The sequence below is a fragment of the Eptatretus burgeri genome, chromosome 8 (genome assembly GCF_056783735.1).
Source record: "Eptatretus burgeri isolate ZD-2024b chromosome 8, Ebu_testis_v1, whole genome shotgun sequence".
NCBI classification, from domain to species: Eukaryota; Metazoa; Chordata; class Myxini; order Myxiniformes; family Myxinidae; genus Eptatretus; species Eptatretus burgeri.
The window spans coordinates 104,452,356-104,474,469 of NC_140968.1; the positions used below are offsets into that span (position 1 = coordinate 104,452,356).

The 22,114-nt window shown below is 44.1% G+C and overlaps 2 protein-coding genes across 5 annotated transcripts in view; one reads left to right on the forward strand and one right to left on the reverse strand.

Moving 5' to 3' along the window:
- Window positions 1-886, forward strand: part of YME1L1 (YME1 like 1 ATPase) — a 91,631-nt gene extending 90,745 nt beyond the window's left edge. For both annotated transcript variants that reach the window (XM_085893393.1, XM_085893394.1), the window contains exon 19: window positions 319-886. In XM_085893393.1, coding sequence (XP_085749519.1) covers window positions 319-534 — 216 coding nt within the window. In that variant the 3' untranslated portion in view covers window positions 535-886. The remainder of the gene's footprint in view (window positions 1-318) is intronic.
- On the reverse strand, window positions 887-21,723 carry TUT1 (terminal uridylyl transferase 1, U6 snRNA-specific). Of its 3 annotated transcripts, XM_085893390.1 has the most exons (10): window positions 21,581-21,723; window positions 20,115-20,305; window positions 19,814-20,017; window positions 12,109-12,223; window positions 11,855-11,970; window positions 5,810-6,147; window positions 4,551-4,660; window positions 2,808-2,930; window positions 2,458-2,547; window positions 887-2,308 (listed from the first exon to the last, which is right to left on the reverse strand). In XM_085893390.1, the coding sequence occupies exons 1-10, from the start codon at window positions 21,672-21,674 to the stop codon at window positions 1,146-1,148; spliced, it is 2,544 nt and encodes an 847-aa protein (XP_085749516.1). In that variant the 5' UTR covers window positions 21,675-21,723; the 3' UTR covers window positions 887-1,145. The 3 variants fall into 3 exon arrangements, with proteins under 3 accessions (XP_085749516.1, XP_085749517.1, XP_085749515.1); XM_085893391.1 differs by lacking the exons at window positions 19,814-20,017; window positions 20,115-20,305 and having other exon boundaries at window positions 21,581-21,714; XM_085893389.1 differs by lacking the exons at window positions 19,814-20,017; window positions 20,115-20,305; window positions 21,581-21,723 and adding an exon at window positions 13,265-15,992.
- Window positions 21,724-22,114: the final 391 nt, after the last annotated feature.

Here is a 22,114-nt window from a genome sequence, read left to right on the forward strand (position 1 = left end):
ACTTTGAGAGACGTTTGAAATGAGTTGTTTTGAGTCGGCACATGCTTGAAATGAGACGTTCCTTGCACCTGGAACATGCGGAAGTTGCTTTATAGACTTGGCTGTCAAGCAATTCCTATTTGTTAATGTAGTTTAACCGTTCGAAGCAAATGAATTTAATTTCACAAAATTCAGAAACCAAATCGCCCTCCATGGACTATAATGGTTTCGATGATGAAATGAGGGTTTCAATGAATCATGCGGCTCAGATGTTTGTCACGTATTTGACCATTTTAAAGGAAAGTGAATTTTACTAGCAGATGCTGTGCCGTTCTTCAGGAATCTTCCGAGAGGGCCAGGACTATCCTGAAGACGCATGCGCGGGAGCACAAGCTGTTGGCGGAAGCGCTGCTGCAGTACGAGACTCTGAACGTACAAGAAATCCGCTTGATCCTCGAAGGAAAGCCTCTCGAAGATCGGCTTCTGGAGCATTCCCCGATCACCAAAGCTAAAATCATATCCCCCGTGACCACCCACCTTCCCGAAGGCCTCTGAGAGCCATTTCTGAGACTTTTCAGCATATGATCAGTTTCACGCAACAACTTAACGTTGTCTTAAAAGCAACTGTATTTGCTTTAAACATGGATACGTTTTAGGATAGTCGCAGCATTGTAGCAAATAAAACAGCTGGCTCTTCGATAAGTCATTGCTTTGATGAGATACTAAACGGTGAGGAGGTCGAGATTGAGAAGATGACAGTACTTCAAAAAAAAATGGCAAACACCGATTGGCTGAACACATCAATCTGCAGAATAATCAATTGGCACACCCGATGTAAAATATGTCAACCGAACTCATACCTTCAGCTCGATTTGCAATTGGTAATAAAATACATGTACAGCATCAATGTTGGTTTCTCTGCTGAAGATCTTTTATTGGCTTGAACGAAGTAACATCCTTGTGTCGTAATGTTCAAATATTTCACATTTTGAAACGAGAGGTTCCAAGGATCGCTTCCTGGAAGATCTTGAGGAACAAAAATCGGTCGCAAACTAATCTTCAAAACTTTTGTTGCAAAGATGTAAACGACGTCTCATCACAAATCACAACTATTCCTGTGCTGTTTACCAACACAGTATTTATAAAAAGATGAATACAAGGTTGCATTATTTATTTATCGCACTTTGGCTCATATGTCCCAACACTTTATCAAGTTGCGGTGGCAGGAAGTAGCTGAGGAAGTGGAAAAAGTCTTGCGCGTGGTTGTTTTCGTCCAGAACTGCTTTGAGGCACATCACTGCTTTTGGGCCGGCCCGTTCGTCATTCAAAAGTTTGAGCGACAACACAAATGTCAACTGTGGTCTGACCGCAGATCTATTCAACATGAGTTTTTCTGTGATTCTTGCCTCTTCCTGGAGACTCTCTGGAAGATCTAAACCGCTGCTTCCTCCAGCTCGTTTTCCTTCCTCCAGCATGGAACCTTCATCTTGAGCCTCCTCTGCAGGCCCTCCGATGGATTTGCTCTTGAGTTGCCGTTTTATCTTGCGTCTTCCCAACCAAATTGCGCCGGGCACAGTGCAGTACCACTCGGTTTCTGAGTTGCTGGTGTCTGGTCGAGGACGCTTCGCTCGATTCTTATCGTCATTTGCTGTTTGCTTCCTTTTCATGCCCGAAGGAGGATCTGCACATGTTTCTGTGACTTCATGAGGCTCAAAGGGATTGGAACTTTGGTCTTCACCTGTGACTGATGAAGCTTCATGCTGAAGTGATTTTCCTTCCTTCCTGAGACTTGTTATTTGGCACTCACAATGAAGCACGTGTGTGAAGATTTTACACAGGCAGAGGTGCAACGTGCTAAACAAGCGCGCGTGCAAATCCTTAGCTGCCCCCGTCTCTCCTTTGATCTGGAGTGCTTCAGCTTTGATGGGAACTTCGATAATAGTGTCTGTATCGGCGCTTGTGCCGGCGGGTGAACCTAATGGTGAAGCTTCGTTCTCACTGGGTGCTGTAAACAACCGTGTCACCCCCCAAGTCTTGCCCTTTGCCGACTTGCGCTGGTATTGTAGGCTACGGCAATACTTGGCAGCGGCATCACATTCCCGGCGAAATCGCCGCGCAGCCCGCTCATTCACGTTTCCGGCCACATTGTGGAAAGTTTCAAAGGGATCCTGAAGGGTTATTATAGAAAAGCGTAACGGCAATTGAGATTCATCACTGCCACCACCCTTGAAAGAAGTTCTGGGCAGTGCGGTTCCATCCTCCAAAGAGATCACCATGTTTGTGAATTCAAAATCTCCGTAAAATTTGAAGAATCCTGAGAGCAGCACACCTGGACACGAGGGTAAAGTGCACAAATGTGAGCTGCTTCACCAAGATGTTACTTGCTTCCTGAGTTTTGGGAATAAATCCAAGGCAGATGGCAATAATATACTTTACAGTTTAACAAAAGTATGGAAAGTGCTTCAGCTAAGTGCTCACGTAGCTCGTCGGTGTTCTTGCTCCTCTCAACTTTTGTTGTGTCTGCAACAAAGGTGCAGTCGTGTCCATCTACGATGCACTGTTCTTTCCCTGCAGTCCACAAAACAGTTCATTAAATAAGTATACAGTTTGGAATACCTGCACAACTCCAAATCTGATTTTGAAGGCAAACACTGAAAAGAGGTTCAGAGAGGTACCAAGGAGTTGTCTCAAGTGATCCTGCCATCCTCTTCTCCACACCCAAAAGAAAACTGTCCCCATACATTCCAAATCCTTTTTGCTGAACAATCATGCAATTGATTATCATTTTAAAAATTAAGATTGGTTGGTAAGAACTGGCAGCACCAAACCTGCAAGGTTGCGTAAGTGTCGAAGGCTGGGAAGCACTGGTGGATCTGTCTGCTGAAGAAAGTGCAGCAGTAGGAGTGTCAGCGCATAGTTGTTCAACAAAGGGCCACCACCAAATGGGTTTCCTAGATACAGAACAACCACAAGTAAGAGCCCTATCTTCCTCTTTTTATGTATGCTATAAAGGTGAAAAGTCATGTCCTGCATACGTACAATGGACAGTAGATATGCGGGACGTTTGAGGTAACTGGCGTTAATGTAGAGATGTACCACATTGTCCCATTGTACCTGGTTCCCCCTCTAGTCCAGTTGCCATTTTATTACTCGTATGCCCTCGCGTGTCCTGCATCGAGTGAGGTCACACATCCATTCCATTGTGACGGATAGACTCGAGCCGATCTACTTGTGGACGCGTGCAAGGTACCCAAGGACATAGAAACGGACTGTGGCAGCATGGCTATTTAAAGTGTGTGTGTGTGTGTGTGTGTGTGTGTGTGTGTGTGTGTGTGTGTGTGTGTGTGTGTGTGTGTGTGTGTGTGTGTGTGTGTGTGTGTGTGTGTGTGTGTGTGTGTGTGTGTGTGTGTGTGTGTGTGTGTGTGTGTGTGTGTGTGTGTGTGTGTTAGTTATCACAGGGAGAACACAAGTCTGGAATTGTGTTTGGTCGAGGGCAAGGCAAGTCTGCTGTTGTGCGGGGAACATGCTGGAAGGTGACAGCATCGTTTGGGATGAGTCAAACATGACTCTCGGCTCAATATTTCAATTGGCAGACTGCTGACAATGGGTATATCTTCCACCATCACCCAAAACTTGCCACAACCACCCCCCTTCCAACTTGGCTTGCAAGTTTCTTGTTTTGCCTTATCCACTATCACAAACACGTCTTTCTTTGTACAGGCCACAGCTTTCGTAGGGTTCCTTATGTTACCTCTACCACCGAAGGTGGACAGAAGTCGTGTTTTCACCCCTGTTTGTCTGTCTGTGAGCAGGGTATCTCAAAAAGTTATAGACAGATTCGGATGAAATTTGGTGGATAGGTTGGGTGTGTGACGAGAACAAACTTATTATTATTCCATTTTGGTGAAGATCCGTTTGTGAGAATAAAAATTTTTTAAAAAGTGATTCTTCACCATTGAGAGATGGGGCCAAAAACCATATATGGCACGAAATTTCAAAAAGTTATCTGCGGATTAGATTTTGATTCAGGTTCAGATGCTGATCCGGCCTATAGGAGGGATACAAAACATACACTGTTCAGTCTGATGGAGGTTTGCGCTCTCCCGAGTGCTGGTCTAGTTTATATGGATGTATCTAGTCATTTTTAAGTGCATGTTCTGCGTTCGTCTTACGTGGAGGAACGTCGGTTTTGTGCGTCATGCCATTTGTGTATAGTAATTTATCAAACAGTATTGGCAATTATTTATTTCCATTGTCATTTTAATTAAACAAGCTTGAGGATGCTCTCTTGCTCCTCCAATTGTAGGGATGTCAGTTTCGTGGTAACTTTCGGCAGAGGGAGGTCACGTGATTCCTTGCACCTCACCAACAAATTTGGCCAATCACTGTTAGGATGCTTGAGGGGCGGAGCCTCAATGGGTACTGCGGATATGCTTGGGCCGTACGTGTTCCTCACATGCTTTCCCCATACACTCGACTATAAAAACAGGAAATTTTCTTCTACATTAAAAATTCACACCACTGATCACTTCAGCCTTACATATCAGGAAGTCCTTTAATCAAAATTTTACCTGCTAGCTGTTTCTGTTTGGCCCAGTAGCGGATGACGTACACAAGAGGACGTATTCGCTCATCGAGGTCTGTGCAGAAGTGCAGAAACTTGGTGTTGTGAAGAGCTAACCTTTGGAGAAACGTGGGAAACCAAGATGTTAAAACCATAATGAATTGTTACGCCAAGTTTGGAAAATAACAAGACCGAATGTTCTTGGTTTTAAGAAATGTAATTTTAAAAAAGAGCCATTTTCTCAGGCTCATTGAGCAGTGACGTCATGAAAGGGGCCCATTCCTTGAAATCATCTGGTTTCTCTGAATCCAGCCATGTGCTTGCACTTGCTCAAACGCTTTGGAGTTGCAGATCGTTTTCGCAAGGAAGTTCGTACAAGTCAGGTTTTCGGTCTGCGGTGGAAAATGAATTCTTTGGTGTTTCGGTGTTTTCTCGATCATCAAATTTTACACTCTGTCCTCAAAAGTAACCTCTTTCAATTTGTCCCTGGATGGTGCTCCAAAGCATCTCACCTTATAATTCGTTGAAACCATCCTGATGAGTGCAACCTGATGGTGTTTGCATAATGGTCTAAATTATTCCACACCTCAAACAAGTGCTCCTTTAAACAGTACGTTTGACATCATGAAATCTGTTGTTGGATTTTAAGAAAACGACTACAAACTGGCAGCAAACACGAGTAAACTCCAACTGCACTTTGGGGGAGGGGAGCGGAGGTGGGAGCTCCCCACTCCAACATTTTTTTGGCAACCGTTAGGGATTTTAAATTCTCCTCTCATGACTTTTTCTCTGTCTCAATCTAATATTTACAATTTTTTTGCCCGTAATATGTTCACAAATGTCAAATTCATGAATAGACGTCATTTGCATACTCATAACTCGTGCAAACTGAAACATTCACCCAAAATAATCAGTAAACATTATGATTTTCCACTTGAGAAACATAATTATTTGATATTGTACACTTTTCATGCAATCTTATGCATCCAATGTCAAGAATTGTAGGTTTCTGTGCAAAATGCATAAAACGAGCACATTGCATAACTAATTAAGCAATAATTAGACATATTAACATTTTATGAAAGAAAAATAATTTTACCATAGTGTTCATTACTTGATGATCTATGCATGTGCAAGTTCAACGGACCATCGACGACCTAGATCTGGGGGGAGGGGGGGTGGTTGGTGCCCCGCCCTCCCCCCACCAGTCATGAGAGCTCAATCATCTCGTTCAGTTGGGGTTAAACATCTTGATCAGCCACTTGCCTGTTGTTAACCGATATGTCACACCGTACACCCGAGTCCCGGTGGGTGAACTTGACAACTGGAAGTCGAGCTGATGGCACAGCTTGCACTTTATGCACCCCTGGTACGCATTTCCGCAGTACTGCAACCACAAGCTCCAACAGCTCTGCAGGGGATGCTCCTGCAAGCTCCATGTCTGAGAGCAGAGAGTCCACTGAACCGCAATCCTCGGTTTCCTCGTCCATATTTTCCGCCGTGTGGTTCTCTCTTTCTTCCCATTTGCAATCCTCTTTCTCCGTTTCCTCTAAATCATCAGGACTTGGTTGTTTCTCCTTCTTTTTCATTGGTTTTCCCAGAGTCTGTAGAAACAACCCAGTGCTATATGTTGGGCATTCCTTCTATTAATTTGCAATTCATCACTGGCTTTAACACCAATACAATTTTTTTATTATTATTACGGATCCCAGGCATCAAAAAGCGACATATATCGGACAAACAGTTTCAAATGGAGCACGTCACCACCGTTAGAGCATTAAAATTGCATCACATGTGGCAATAAACGTTTATTGTTGCTCCCAGCTTGCCAGCTCAATGATAGAAGACACCATTTGCACTACCCGATTTTGAATCCGGTGCAGGCACGGGCAATTTGCTCATTTAACGAATGCACCAAATCACAATAATGCCATGAAGAAGAGAGTGAGAGAAGGAGCATCTCATAAGAAAGGAAACCAATTCAATAACTACAAACCCCGATTCTAATATTTACTAATTGTTTGTGTGTGTGTGTGTTTACAAAGCATAACATTTTCTCTCTGCCAACTCCTGTCTCTCTGTCTCTCTGTCTCTCTGTCTCTCTGTCTCTCTGTCTCTCTGTCTCTCTGTCTCTCTGTCTCTCTGTCTCTGTTTCACTCCACACCCTCCAAACACAAGACAGCACTCTCCTCCCACATCTCTCTATCCCCCTCTCTCTCTCGCTATATATATATATATATATATATATATATATATATATATATATATATATATATATATATATATATATATATCTCTCCTCTCTCCCTTCCCCCCACCTACCCTCACGCCCCTCCCTCACGGAGTGTATTGTGACATTCAGTAGGGCGTCGCTCTCCCCCCCTCTTCCTCGCTTTCCCCTGCCCGTCTCCCTCCTTTCTTTTGTAGGAAGATGGCTCCCATTAAAATAAGGAAATATTACAAGAAGCGAACTTGACAAAAGATTTGTGAAAGCTGCATCCAGAGCAGCCTTAACTCCTTAACAGCAAGAAGCAAGATGAGAAGCAAACGCAGCAGCAATGGCTGCACCCAGAGTCGTTGAAACTCCTCAACAGCAAGAGGCAAGACGAGAGGAAAATACCGTAACAAAAGCTGCATCCAGAGCAGCCTGAACTCGTGAGGAGCAAGAAAGAAGACGAGGGGCAAATGCAACAGGAATGGCTGCATCCAGGAACCAGCCCTGGAGGGAAAAAGAAAACTCTGCATTCTCCTGCAGATGGATTATGCTTCTGATCCAATAGTTGCTATTGGCTCAATGTCAATTACTTGCAGGCACTGTGATGTGATGAAATGGACAGGAGAAGCTCCAGGGATATGCTGGAATAGTGACAAGGTTCGGCTGACCCAAATGAATGCTCCTGAACATCTTCGTACGTTGTTGACAGTCAACATTCCAAATGCAAGTCACTTCCAAAGCAACATCAGAAGATGCAACTCGTGCTTCAACGTGACATCCATTGGCACCGCAAGGGAGATCAGAGAATCTGGCTACATGCCCACATTTAAATTGCAGGAACAGGTTTATCATCAGATTGGTAGTCCAGAGCCACAATCAAATGAAGAGCAAAAATTCCTGCAGATCTACTTCATTGGTGACAATACAAAGATCTACAAAACAGGATGAACAGCGCTGCAACAGTCATTCAAACCAAGTTGGAAGTGGTGTTGCAGTTGCAAGAAATGCTTCACAAGAAAAACCACTATGTTCGGAGTCTCAAGTGTGCCATGGAGAAGATGACACCTGAGTACAAAATTGTCATTCATTCAGACAAAACTCCAGCCGGGGAGCATGAGTGGCGCTTCAATGTACCCTCCACATCAGAAGTGGCTGTCATCCTAGCTGGTGAACGACATGGTGATCGAGACATTGTGCCGCAACTCAGAAACAACTCCATCCAGAGAATTGCTGACAAACCCATCACGTGATGCACTTTGGTATCCACTAATTTTCTGGCAGGGTGATGATGGATACAATATTAAACTGCAACAAACAGACCCAGCAGTAGCACTACCAAGTGCAAAGAACATTTCTGCCATGGACTTTTTATGCCTGCAGGATTATGCTGAGAGCTCGCAATTTCAATCACATCTTACGTTGCAAATATCTCTTCCACCAATTTGTTGTGAACATGCATGCCAAAATTGAGGCAGAAAGGCTGAGATTCATTCGAAAGAACCGAAATGAACAATGATGGAAATGCTGCCAATGTTGGCCAATTGGTCATCTTGCCTTCCAGTTTCACAAGTGATCCCTGCTGCATGGATGAGCGCACTCAGGATGCCATGACATATGTGCGAAACTGTGGCCGTCCTGATCTCATCACCTTTACCTGCAATCCAGTTTGGGAGGAAGTGGCAAACGAACTGATGCCAGGCCAAAAACCACAGCATCGCCATGATTTGCTGGCAAGAGTATTCCGACAAAAAATGAAGGCATTGATGAATGTCATCACCAAGGGAAATATTTTTGGAGCCATTAAGTGCCACATGCCCACATTCTGACTCGGCTTCAAGATGAACTTCATGTGCACAGAGTGGATGACTTCATCAGTGCTGAACTTCCAGACCCAGTAGTTGATCCACTTCTGTTCAGCACTGTTAAAACACAGGTGCTGCACGGTCCCTGTGGAAGCATCAATCCAAACTCACCATGCATGAAAGACGACAAATGCACAAAAAGGTTCCCACAATACCTTCTGAAAGAAACACAGACTAGACAAGATGGATACCCACTGCATCATCGAGGAAAACCAGAAGATTGTGGATTCACAACAACCATCAATGTTCGTGGTTGTGAGGTTGAAGCTGACAACAGGTGGATTGTTCCATACTGTCCACTCCTCACATGGCTATTCAATGCACACATCAATGTTGAGTGCTGCCACTCTGTGAAATCCATCACATATGTGTGCAAGTATGTCAACAAAGGATGTGACATGGATGGGACTGTGCATGATGAGGTTCGGCAATTTGAAATGGGAAGATAAATCAACAGCAATGAAGCCATCGGGTGGATCCTGAACTTCCCAATTCACGAGTGACATCCCACTGTGGTTCATCTCAGTGTGCACCTTGAGAACGGCCAGAGTCTAGTTTTGAATGCTCTTTCCTGAGATTGCTTCTGCATGAGGTCAAAGGTCCAACATCATTTGAGGACTTGTGAACAGTGGATTCCACAATCGGTGAAACTTACAAACAGGCTAGCCAGCTCAGTGGGCTCCTGGAGGATAACACACACTGGAACAGCATATTGGAGGAGGGCGCTGCAACTCGATCATCATGGATGCTGCAAAACCTGTTTGCCATTTCATGTTGCAGACATGTGCCATGTCAAATCCTCAACAGTGATAGGACAACCACAAGGATAATCTAGCAGAGGACATTTTGCATCATGCACAAGGGCAAAATCCTAATCTGGAACTGGACTAAAGTGATGCCATCTTCAATCAAGCTCTCATTATCAATGAAGAAAAGATCAAGGCTTTGGGTGGCTCAGACCTCAAAACTTTTGGCTTTCCTGACCTTCAATGATACAATGACGATGAGCTCACAAATGAAATTTTGAGAGACCAACTACAACATGGACCAGCATGCTGAATACATACAGAGGAATAAGATTACACAAGCAGTTTTCAATGGGATTGGTGGCACTTTCTTTCTGGATGCTCCCGATGGAACTGGCAAAACTTTTCTCATCAATCTTGTTTTGGCAAACATCCGACAGAGAAACAAAATTGCCCTTGATGCGGCATCATCAGGCATTGCTGCCACACCGTTGACAGGAGGAAGAACAGCTCACTCAGTGTTCAAGTTACCCTTAAATCTGGCAAGTATGGAGACACCAACTTGCAACATTGGCAGGGGTACTCGCAAAGCTCAGCTCCTGCAGGAGTGCTGGCTCATTGTCTGGGATGAGTGTACAATGTCTCACAAGGCTGCCTTAGAGGCTCTTGATCGCACCATGCAAGATCTTCGACATAATGACAGAAGAATGGGTGAAGTGACTGGTGTTGGCTGGGGATTTTTGACAGACACTGCCAATCATTCCACATGGAACCAAAGCTGATGAATTGCAGGCCTTCCTCAAGGCCTCATACATTTGGAACAACATTCAGCGACTCAGCCTAATGACCAACATGCGAGTGCTTCTGACAGGTGATTCATCTGCTGTGGAGTTTGCTGCAAGCCTGCTCAAACTTGTAAATGGAGCCATGGCATCTGAAAATCAAGATGGAACTATCTTGATGAACAACATTGGGAAAACAGTTGCAACACTTCAACAACTACAAGATGCAGTATTTCCAAATGTTGCACATAACTTCCATGACCACAAGTGGCTATGCCATAGAACCATCTTGGCACCGAAAAATGAAGCTGCCAATTCCACAAACAGAGGCCTTCTTACACAGTTACCTGGCACTATGCAAACGTACAAGTTGATTGACTGGACCAGACACAAATGAAGAACTCCACTACTCCAATGAATTTCTTAACGCTCTGGAACCACCAGGTGTTCCTCCTCACAATCTGGAGCTCAAGATTGGTGAACCCATTATGCTTCTCTGGAATCTGGACCCACCAACACTCTGCAATGGAACATGTTTGACTGTCAAGGGAATGCCACATGTCATTGAAGCCACAATCATGACTGGCCATGCAGCAGGACAGGATGTCTTCATGCCACGCATTCCAATCATCCTATCTCACTTGCCATTTCAATTAAAAAAAGCTCCAGTTCCCTGTCCGCCTCAGTTTTGCCATGAGCATCAACAAGGCACGAGGACAATCGCTCAAAGATGTTGGCCTCAACCTGCAAAGTCCATGCTTTTCTCATGGCCAACTCAAGGTTGGTTATTCCAAAGTTGGCAATGGCAAAAACCTTTTCATCTTGGCTCCACATGGAGAAACATGTAACATTGTCTATCCTGATGCTCTGCAAGGATATTTTTTTTTTAAAAGGTCAAACACTGTGATAAAATGTGATGTGAAATCCTCAGTGCTGAAGAATATGAAACAATGCTGGAGAAGAAAGGCAGAAAGAGGAACACAGAAGAACAATGAAAATAAGACAACAAAGGAAGAAGGAGAGGCAGATAGAAGAAGAAAGATACAAGAAGAAAAAAAAAGGCAAGCCAGGAAGATAAAGTAGAAGTACACAAAGATGACAAAAAACAAGGAATAACAAAAATCCAGAGCAGCAGAAACTCCGCAACATCAAGAAGCAAACACAGCAGCAACGACTACTTCCAGAGCAACTGAAACTTCTTCACAGCAAAAAGCAAGATTGGAAGCAAACACAGCAACAATGACTGCATTCTGCCCTCCCATACCTGCGATCTCCCAGTCATTGTGTTGTCCTTCAGTCGGCTGTCTGTACTTTGTGGTTCAGGTGGACATAGTTCAAGCCTACGAAACCTTTGCAGCTCCTGTGTGAAGCAGGGCTGTCGTCGTAAAATATAAAACACACAAGAAATGGCGCTTTGTGTTGAGGCGGGATGGTGATGGTCATGTTTAACCCTCAAGCAGTCAAAGATCCCCAGAGGGTTAAACATGGCAAGGTAAGTCTTGGTTTTACTTGCTGTCTCCCACCTGTCTCTCTCTTTCTTTCGTCACACCTGCTCCTCTCTCCCTCCCCCTCCTCTCCCCCCCACCTTCCTTTCGCCTCCCTCCCCCCCCCCCACCAACCTCATCTCTCTGCCCCCATCTCTTAGCATTCCCATCAGCAAAGCGACGGGTGGGTGGTATTTGCTGGTAAGAAATACCAAGGCTCACCTCGGTCTTTCTGCCTTGGAATGATGAACATGTATCAAGGTCCAGTAGGAGGTCCATGTCACAGCCCCGCAGACCAAACCCATTCACAGATGAGCCAAATGCAGAAACGACACAACCTGAAACACCGTTGGTGAAAAAAGGGCCGTCAGTGGAGGACATACAAAGTGAAGGTGGTTTAATGAAGCAATTCCTGCAATTAAAAATCATTGAGCATCATCTCCTGAAAACTATGTTCCGCAAGTACTGCATCTCACCTGGAAAGAACTCACAGAAGACCTCCTGTAGGAGACAGACAAGCAAACAGCGGAGGTGCTTTTCACTCTCTTGTAGTTCCAGCACTTCCACCAACTTGATCATCTGTTCATCCACCTGGAAACACACCAGATAGTTTGAGGAAAACATCAGATTGGATGTCACACCATCATCATTAAGTCGACACTTCATTTGAAGCAGTGATGCAACCCTGCCGAGTGAAAAATTGGGCTCATTCGAAAGCTTTTCGAAGGCCAATCGGCTTTCAAATGAAGCTATGAAACCATAATTCTGTCGTGAATATTGGCATGAAAGGGTGGTTTCACAAGCACACTGAGAACAGAGAAACAGAAGAAAAGCTTTACGATCCTTGTAAAAATGGTGGATGGAATTGACAGAACGTTGTTTGGAATTTGTTGTAGTCCGGCAGATAAGTGAAATATTTGGAGGAATTGTGCCTTTGATGATACAAGCATGAACTTTGGCACACTGTTAGATCATGCCCTAAGGAAGATATTTAGCTATAGGGCCATCGCACAATTGTCCTGTGACCAAAATGGTGGCCATTTTCCAAAATGGCCGCCACCGGTTGTTATTTTACCAGTAGCTCAGGTTCTAGACTACCTAGGATATTGATTGTGGTGGCAAATCGTACATTTTCAAGGATGAGGAATGCAGTGGTACTATTTATAACATGCTAGCAACTACCAAACTACATATATCTAGCATGCAGGGAATTAAATAATAGTAAAACCATCAAATATTAGCGGAGTTATGCACATTTTCCGGAATTTCAGAATCAGCCCATGAGTTGTGTGCTGACCTCATAATTATATTTATGTGTATTCATATATTTTGCTGCGTATTCACACAGAACATCATAATAACGTCACAATGATAATCTGTGTTGTTAGTACAGCTTTTGTGTACTTGTGTACACCTAGTAACGACGCCTAATCTGCATGTGTATATCTGTATGCTTTCAGTTGACCTGGACTGTGACTGTGGTGGCAGCCAACATATTTTCCTGGAGATTTCAGCTTATGGTAGAGTGGTGGTGGTATAACTAGTACATACTGTTCTCATATTATAACTAGTAGATACTGTTCTAAAGTAGCATCGTGCATAGGGACAATGACCAAACTATACTATGAATACCTCTCTGAAAGTCTGAAGGCCGACACACGAAGCAAGAGAGGGAAGGGAGTTCGCAGGCGCGTTGATCCATCCAATGACATTCCTGGACAATCGCCTGAGTTTCTGCGCATCAATGAGAAGAAGGCTGAGCTGTTCTCCTTCCTGGCAACTGGTGTGACAGCCCTTGACACTGACAAACAAATAATCAGCACCCATCATGCTGAAGTCATCTGTATTCAGCCCCGAGATATATCCGGTCTTACAGGCTGATACCCACCTCCTACTGCACGTAAAAGATGCTGTGAATGAAGGGTATACCAATGTGTCAATATGCACAGTTGACACAGATGTGCTAGTACTGGCAGTGACAGCAGCCCAATGCCTCAACATCACTGAACTGTGGGTTGTCTTTGGAGCTGGGAAGAGTTTTCGGTATTTAGCAGCTCGTGAGATGGTGAGGGCACTTGGTCCGGATCGATGCACAGCCTTACCAATGTTCCATGCCTTCACTGGATGTGACACGGTGTCATCTTTTTGTGGCAGGGGCAGAAAGACGGCGTGGGATATATGGACGACCTTTGACGTCACTAGAGCCTTCTGTGCCTTGGCTGCCACCCCAGTCACCATAGACAACTGGATGGAGTCTCTGGAGAGATTCGTGGTATTGCTCTATGACCGCACTAGCAGCCTGGAATCAGTCAATCAGGCATGCAATCAGCTGTTCACCCAGAAAGGTAGAGACATTGAAGGACTCCCTCCAACACAAGCAGCACTCATTCAGCACACAAAGAGGGCTGCCTATCAAGATGGTCACTGCTGGGGACAGATAATGGTTTCAGTCCCGGAACTCCCATCCCCAGGTGACGGGGTGGAAGGACACAGGTGGATGGGAAGTTCACTGGACCACACTGCCAGAAGCGACCCAGGCCTGTCGAGAACTCATACGCTGTGGATGCAAAAAGGGGTACAGAGGACAGTGTAAATGTGTCAAGGCAGCACTTCAGTGCACTGCCCTTTGCCACTGTGGTGGACTGTGTTCTTGAAACTAATATTGCATTTCATTGAAAACCTGTAATATTACCATGGAAGGCCTTACCTGGTTAATAATGGAAGGACTGTCGGCACTAACATGTCAAACAACAATGGGACATGCACGATTGATTTGCAAGTGTACAGCATAATCTCGTGAACTGTGTGCTCATATAAATAAACTACCAAATATTATAAAGGAAACATTGCGAAGACTGCATTGGACTCTCATGAATATGTCACAGTTTCAAAACATGTTCATGTATAACTCCACCAATATTAAATGCGTTTATAATTTTACTACTATTTATTTCCCTGATAGCAAGATATATGTAGTTAGGTCGTTGTTGGAGTAGTTAGAGCATGTTGTAAACAGTACCACTGCATTCCTCATCCTTGAAAATGTACGATTAGCCACCAGAATCAATATCCGAGGTAGTCTAGAACCTGAGCTACTGGTAAAATAACAACCGGTGGTGACCATTTTGGCCACAGGACAAATGTGCGATGGCCCGAGAGCTAAATATCTTCCTTAGGACATGCTCTAACAGTGTGCCAAAGCTCATGCTTGTATCATCAAAGGCACAATCCATTCCCATATCTGCCGGACTACTAACCGCCATGGGAATAAGGAAGCTCACATTCCAGCCATTAACCCTTTTGTCGGAGTAAAAGAGGGAGAGTGGATATAATAGGGGTGTGAAGGTTTCAGATGGAAATGTCAGCCCTGGTAGCACAAAGGGGGCCAGAAAATATTCCAGGAAAGCATCCATCCTGGCAACCACCAATATATCAGCAGGCATCAAACATTGAAACAATTGATTCCCTTCCAGAGGAATCTTCAAGAGAGTCCATCATTAAATATGGGATGTGTGTGTGCCTTCAGGAAGTGAGGCCCAAAAAATAAATGTTGGGTTTCCGGTAACATGCTGCTCAATGAATGGGGTAGGTTGGTAGGTCAGGATTTTTTTTTTTTTGGACGTTTTTAAATGGAAGCTGAGACAGAATTTCAGATTCTACATCTTTCCAACCAGAATGTGTATGTTGATCGTTGAAAAGATGTCAAATCATGATCTTTAACATGTCCATCGTGAGATGCAAAATTAGGGGTAAAACAGTATTGTGTACACAAGTCAGAGGATTAAATGACACCAATTTAGTATCTTTGCTTGGTTTCCTTTAAACCAGTGATTCTCAACCATTCCTCTGTCATTTATCCCCTCAGCTTGATGTATTTTGCGGAAAATTGCGGTGGAGGGGGAATTGATTTTTGAGTGTATAGAATAATTTGTATAGAATGTGAGAGTCTGTATGTTATAATGCATTATCTGTCTCACATCACAACGATAACAGTGTTATTGATTTTGTCTGAAGTTGCTAAAAAAAAAAAATCGTCATAACTTAATTTTCAGGTATGATATATTTACCCCCTGCCATGTAAATTTTTACCCTCCAAGGGTAAATTTACCCCTGGTTGAGAACCACTGCTTTAAACAGTGAGGTTGGTCTCAGCGGTGATAAACACAGCACATATATAGGAATTGAAGAATACTAATCTCTCATTAATCATCCCTGAAAATCTTGTATATTCAGATATTAGACCCTCTCCAGTTGATAAAAATCTTGCATTACACCCTTTGGGGACATCCATGAAGTATATACATGTACTCCTCAAAATATGAAACTTAACCTGCCCCAACCCCCAACTAATGTACTTTAAATTTAATCTGCATAATCTGGCAACATAGCAATTGTTATACACCCCCCCCCCCAGATAACCTGCCCCAGATAACTCTCCTTCCTCCCCTTCTCCTCCTCTCACCTCTGCTTCCCCCGCTCCCCCCTCCTCTCCTTCCACCACCCTCCTCCCCTGTCGTCCTGTCATTGAAGCGACAGGTGCTATTTGCTGGTATAAAGTAAAATGTGTACACTGTACTGTTTGCAGGACATATAAACAGCCCCTTCCCTAAACAAAGTACAGTCCCATCTAGTAAAGGCACACACGAAACTGAGATGATATCTTGTAATTTTTCTTTCTTTGTGACAAAACTGGCCTAAAATAATTTGAAAGAAATTCAATTGTCTGTTTTAAAATATTAATTTACACTTCGTTTTCCATTTTAAACCTGTTCACAATAAGCTTCTCCTTCTCCTTCTTCGTCATCTTCTTCACAATATACCTTTTAGTTTTTTTTTTTTGGCAGTGCCTGTTTTTTGCCAGACATAAGTATGTTAAATGCAGACCTCATGGGTTTGAACATCTTGCGTGTCTTGGTGGCCACATTGGCACTTTAAGTGAAAAAAACGAACACCAAATGTCTGCACCGTAGCCATGACTTCTGTCAGTCGTGAATGCCTGCCCAGCGTCCATTTTCCGACTTGTCCCAGGAACAAGACACCATCGATGTGTTCCAGGCGGGTTGTGCAATGTTTTTAAAATACCGATAAAACTTTCTGACCCCTTAACTGAAATAAACAGCCGCTAATTCTCTCCGTTGAGACCACAGCGGTCAGTAATGGCAGGCACAGGGGACATAAAATGGCCACCTGCAAGTCAACCCTCACAAAATAAATAAATAAATAAAATGTGGTCGGTAGGAATTGTTGGTGTAGGTCGAGCTACCGGAAACTCAACATTTTCTTTAGGTCTGACGCTGAACGTAATGATAGGGTGGTCCGTCAGTAACACAGAATGTAATGAGAGGGTGTAGTCCTCAAGTTAGTAACAATGACAGTAATGAGAGAGTGTAGTCCTCTCGTAACAATGACGGTCATGAGAGGGTGTAGTCATCAAGTTGGTAACAATGACGGTAATGAGAGGGTATAGTCATCGAGTTAGTGATATTGAATGAGTGGTAAGAGGGTGTAGTCATTGAGTTAGTGATGTTGAAGGTAATGAGAGGGTGTAGTCCTCGAGGTAGTGACATCAAACGAATTGGGAGGGTGTAGTCATCGAGTTGATATCGAATGTAATGACGGTGGAGTCCTCGAGTTAGTAACACAGAACGTAGTGAGAGGGTGGAGTCCTCGAGTTGGTGATAGTGACTGAGTGGTGAGAGGGTGTAGTCACAGAGTTTGTAACGTCAAAGGTAATGAGAGGGTGTAGTCCAAGTTAGTGACATTGATGGTAATGAGAGGGTGTAGTCCTCAAGTTAGTGACATTGATGGTAATGAGAGAGTGTAGTCCTCAAGTTAGTGACATTGATGGTAATGAGAGAGTGTAGTCCTCAAGTTAGTGACATTGATGGTAATGAGAGAGTGTAGTCTTCAAGTTAGTGACATTGATGGTAGTAAGAGGGTGTCGTCCTCAAGTTAATGACATTGATGGTAATGAGAGAGTGTAGTCTTCAAGTTAGTGACATTGATGGTAGTAAGAGGGTGTCGTCCTCAAGTTAATGACATTGATGGTAATGAGAGAGTGTAGTCCTCAAGTTAGTGACATTGATGGTAATGAGAGGGTGTAGTCCTCAAGTTAGTGACATTGATGGTAATGAGAGGGTGTAGTCCTCAAGTTAGTAACATTGATGGTAATGAGAGGGTGTAGTCCTCAAGTTAGTGACATTGATGGTAATGAGAGAGTGTTGTCCTCAAGTTAGTGACATTGATGGTAATGAGAGAGTGTAGTCTTCAAGTTAGTGACATTGATGGTAGTAAGAGGGTGTCGTCCTCAAGTTAATGACATTGATGGTAATGAGAGAGTGTAGTCCTCAAGTTAGTGACATTGATGGTAATGAGAGGGTGTAGTCCTCAAGTTAGTGACATTGATGGTAATGAGAGGGTGTAGTCCTCAAGTTAGTGACATTGATGGTAGTAAGAGGGTGTCGTCCTCAAGTTAATGACATTGATGGCAACGATTGGGTGAAATCCTCAATTTGCAGCCAAAATTGAGTGTTGTTTAATAATGGACGATATTTTATACTCACCTTCGTAACGGGAGTTTATAATGTCGATATCCCTGAAATGAGACACACTTTAGATGGTATCTTACTCGGTTTCTGCCCGAATCAATTGGAACATTTTCCACCAATTGTGCTAATTACATCTTGGACGCAACCACTCCACCTTGGATCGTTTTAAATTTGTTTACCATTTATTGATTCAAAACTGTCACTTGTATTACTCATTGATAATTATTGGAATTACTGCAGGTTTGTATTTACTCTGATTAACTAATCTTTATTTACTAACTATCATAATTGGTTTCCTTTTGAGGTTTGTCATTGAATGAACATTTATATTTCACTCCTTTTCATGTCGATGATTATTATTTTTTTATATTTATGATCTAGAAATTCACAGAAAAGTCAGGATGTAGAAAGCTCCATCCTCATTGCTGTCATTGGCAGACCTACTGGCTTTCCACACCGTGTGACTGCTGATGGCGAATCAACAATCACATCCCAAGAAACCTCAATTTGTTTATATATTCCACACACTGTGATCGGGTTCGCCGCTCAATGGCTTCCAAAAACTACCTCAAAGGGATTCCTGGTGATGTCAGCTTTCTGGCGACAAAATGATACATGGATGTAGAACATGTGATTTAGAACAAAATGTGATTTATTTTCTGTGTGGTTAATTGACAGAAGCCTGGTGTTGCCTTAATGGTTAAGGTGGCTGGCTGAAGATCTTAGGGTCCTGAGTTAGCCCCTGTCATGCCGTTAAAATAACAAGGTGGGTTAACTCACCCTGTCGTCCTTCCGATGTTTGGTACAACGAGTACCAGCTTACTGGGAAGAACGAATCGTTCGAGTGTTCTGCGTCGGAGCGGTGACCCGTCCAGGATTGTGTACTCTAGCTGAGGAAAAACTGCCTCGACAGCCCTGTCTGTCTGAAGCTGAGAACGAAGTGCTTGTTGTTATTATTGGCAGGTTATTTTTTTTGGCATACATGGTTGAGGCTCATGGAAGAGCTAGAGCAGAAGGGAAACGAGGAAACACGAAGAGCAGAGTGGAAGTGGGATGCGGAGGACACAATGGGGGTGAACAAGCTGCACACAAGTTGAATGAAGCAACAAGATGTAGCAGGAGCGAGGGATGAAACGAAAAAGGAACAAACAAACAAAAAGAGGTGAGAGAGTTCAAAAAAAAAAAAAATCACAATAACTTGGAACAAGGGAGTGCTTGGGAATGGAGTCATTTTGGGGGTAGAAGAGATGAGTATAGATGGGGGGATGACCTGATGTTGTGGTGAACAGCCCTGTCGATCACATTAAAAGCAAGCAGAATCAAGCATCCTGGTGGCAATAAAATATGGCTGGGGAGGGGGAGGGGGTCGAGAACGGTGGTGTTGTAATCAAAATGTTTTAGCAGGGCCTTGTATCTATCAGTCTTTGTGAGGAATGAGTGTAATAGCAAGCAAGATGAATGAAGGAACCCTCTCTGCACATGGATGCTGGAGGGATGAGTTTGGGAGAGGAAGTGGGGAGGATGCATGCAAAAACCTGACGCAGTGCTCCTCAAATTTGTTTGAGAGCATGTGATTGATTATGAGTGGACAGTGTAAAATATTAATGTGGATCCATGCGACATCCTCTCTCACACTCTCTTGCTGCATAAGCAGAGGCCTCAGGTGTTCCAGAGACGTCGGTCCGATCACAGGTCGCTGTGAGCTTGATGGGCACTGAAAGTCCTTGTGTTCACGTGGTTTAACACAGAGATGTTTCCCATCGAGGTGGTGCTCTCCAGCTGCCAACACACGTCGTGCACTTTCCACGTCGGCCAGCCGAACGATGGCATAAGCACCCTGCGAAGGATGGAATACTTGTATGTCAAATGCAACGGAAAGAAATTCCTCAAATGAACTCATTGTCATCGGTCCAAAATGAAAGGAACAAACTCACTTTGTCTTTATCCATTATGACTGCATCGACAGGCCCAAAGCCCTTAAAGTAGTTGCTCAGCTGATCCTCCACGACGCCTTTCTTGAAACCGCCAACAAACACGCTCCGCTCTTCTTGTTCAAAGCGGCTTGAACGAAGCTGGGAGCGGTGCTTGTGCTTCTTCCCCTTGATGTGTTCATCCAGAGTGCTCTCTGCAAACAATCGCAATCCCCCCCATTACTCGCCTTCCAAAAGACAGAGGACGGAGGGGCTGTTGGCAAATTGAGTTTCCTCTCGAATTCATTCCACGTCCCGTACGTCGGCTGTCCATCATGACAGAGAAGGGCTGGAGGAAAGACATAGTCACTGATCTGTCATCTCTACACTACCTGGAGAGGAGGGAAGACTTAATCACTGATCTTTCATCTCTACACTACCTGGAGAGGAGGGAAGACTTAATCACTGATCTTTCATCTATACACTACCTGGAGAGGAGGGAAGACTTAATCACTGATCTTTCATCTATACACTACCTGGAGAGGAGGGAAGACTTAATCACTGATCTTTCATCTATACACTACCTGGAGAGGAGGGAAGACTTAATCACTGATCTTTCATCTCTACACGAGCTGGAGAGGAGGGAAGCTTGTTTTTGGAAGCCATTTGTCCGCCATCTTTGTACTCCCATAACGAATGAATGGGACTGTAACTATAAGGTGAACGGCTACAAATGATAAGGATGCCTTTTTTTCAACCTCAAGACTCAAATCAAGTCGGAATGGAGAAAAATCTTGAACCGAGTTCTGTATTTGTATTAATGCGAAGGGGATTTTGTGTGTTATGGGAGAAGGAAGATGGCGGACGGAGCGCTTCCGGTGGCTTCAGGACCGCCCGACCGATGATCGTTAGGTACCCTATCCAGTCAGTATCGACGTCAGTGGACCTACTTCCTCAGGTGCAAAATAGTTTAAAACATTTTTCAAAGTCATCACAGGACATTGATGATCATGTTTGTTGGTTTCGCATCTTCTCCAACATGGCGGTTTATCAGCGAACGGCTCGCGTGTAGTGACGTCATGGAAAATTCAGTTTGGTGGGTTTTTGAATGAGGTAAAATGGCCGTCCCATCGGCTTTCAGTTCAAATGTTCATCCAAGGGAAGGAAAACCGCCACTGTTTTCACTTTATAAAAACATTTTTTTTTTATGACGAGACGCACAGGCGCTGAGATTGCGGGAAGTGACGTCACTTCCCGGGGCACTCTGGGTAACAGCGACGTCATAACAAGGGTGCCGCCTTTCTCACCGCACTCAGTGATGTCGGAAGAACGGCTAAATACACCGCCACGTACGGAGGCGCCATGACAGTGCGGGAGTTTAACAAATCAACTACATTAAAAAACGCGAGACGCACGAAGACAGACATGGACATGGACACGGCAAACGGCGCCAACATGTTCATCGGGCACACACAAACTGCAAAACGCACTGTTTGGAGCTTCCACGTGGCAAAGGGAGCAGAAAAACCGTCCCTGGGCCAAGGTTTGTACGTCTCCATGCTGCACGCGCACCGTCTCGTCCATTCTGTGCGGCGCTCGTGCTCTCCGACTTTCGAAAACGAAAGTCGCCCGCAGGGCGATGCGGGTTCAATATCTGTGATGATTTGTGTCCGTTTCCGCCTCCAAGGCGTCAGTATTATTTATGAAGTGTTCTCGGCGTGTTGTTCTTGTCGATGTGAAACGGGGGAAGGAGCTTCGGTAAAATGTTTTATTTATTTATTTATTGATGATATGTTTGTGTGTTACATTCACTTGTTCTGTGGACTCGTGATCTCATTTTACTGTGGTTTTGCATCATTGCCGGGAGCGCCGCTGTGCCGCTGATGCAGTGCCCCCTTGTGGGCTCGAGTAGGAGTTTGTAAGCGGTCAAGGTGCCGGAGATGAACGTCCTGAAGAAATTGTTTGTGAAACGCCGCTGGTTGTTGAACTTGAAATAGGCTGTACTGAGGCATGTTTCCAGGAAA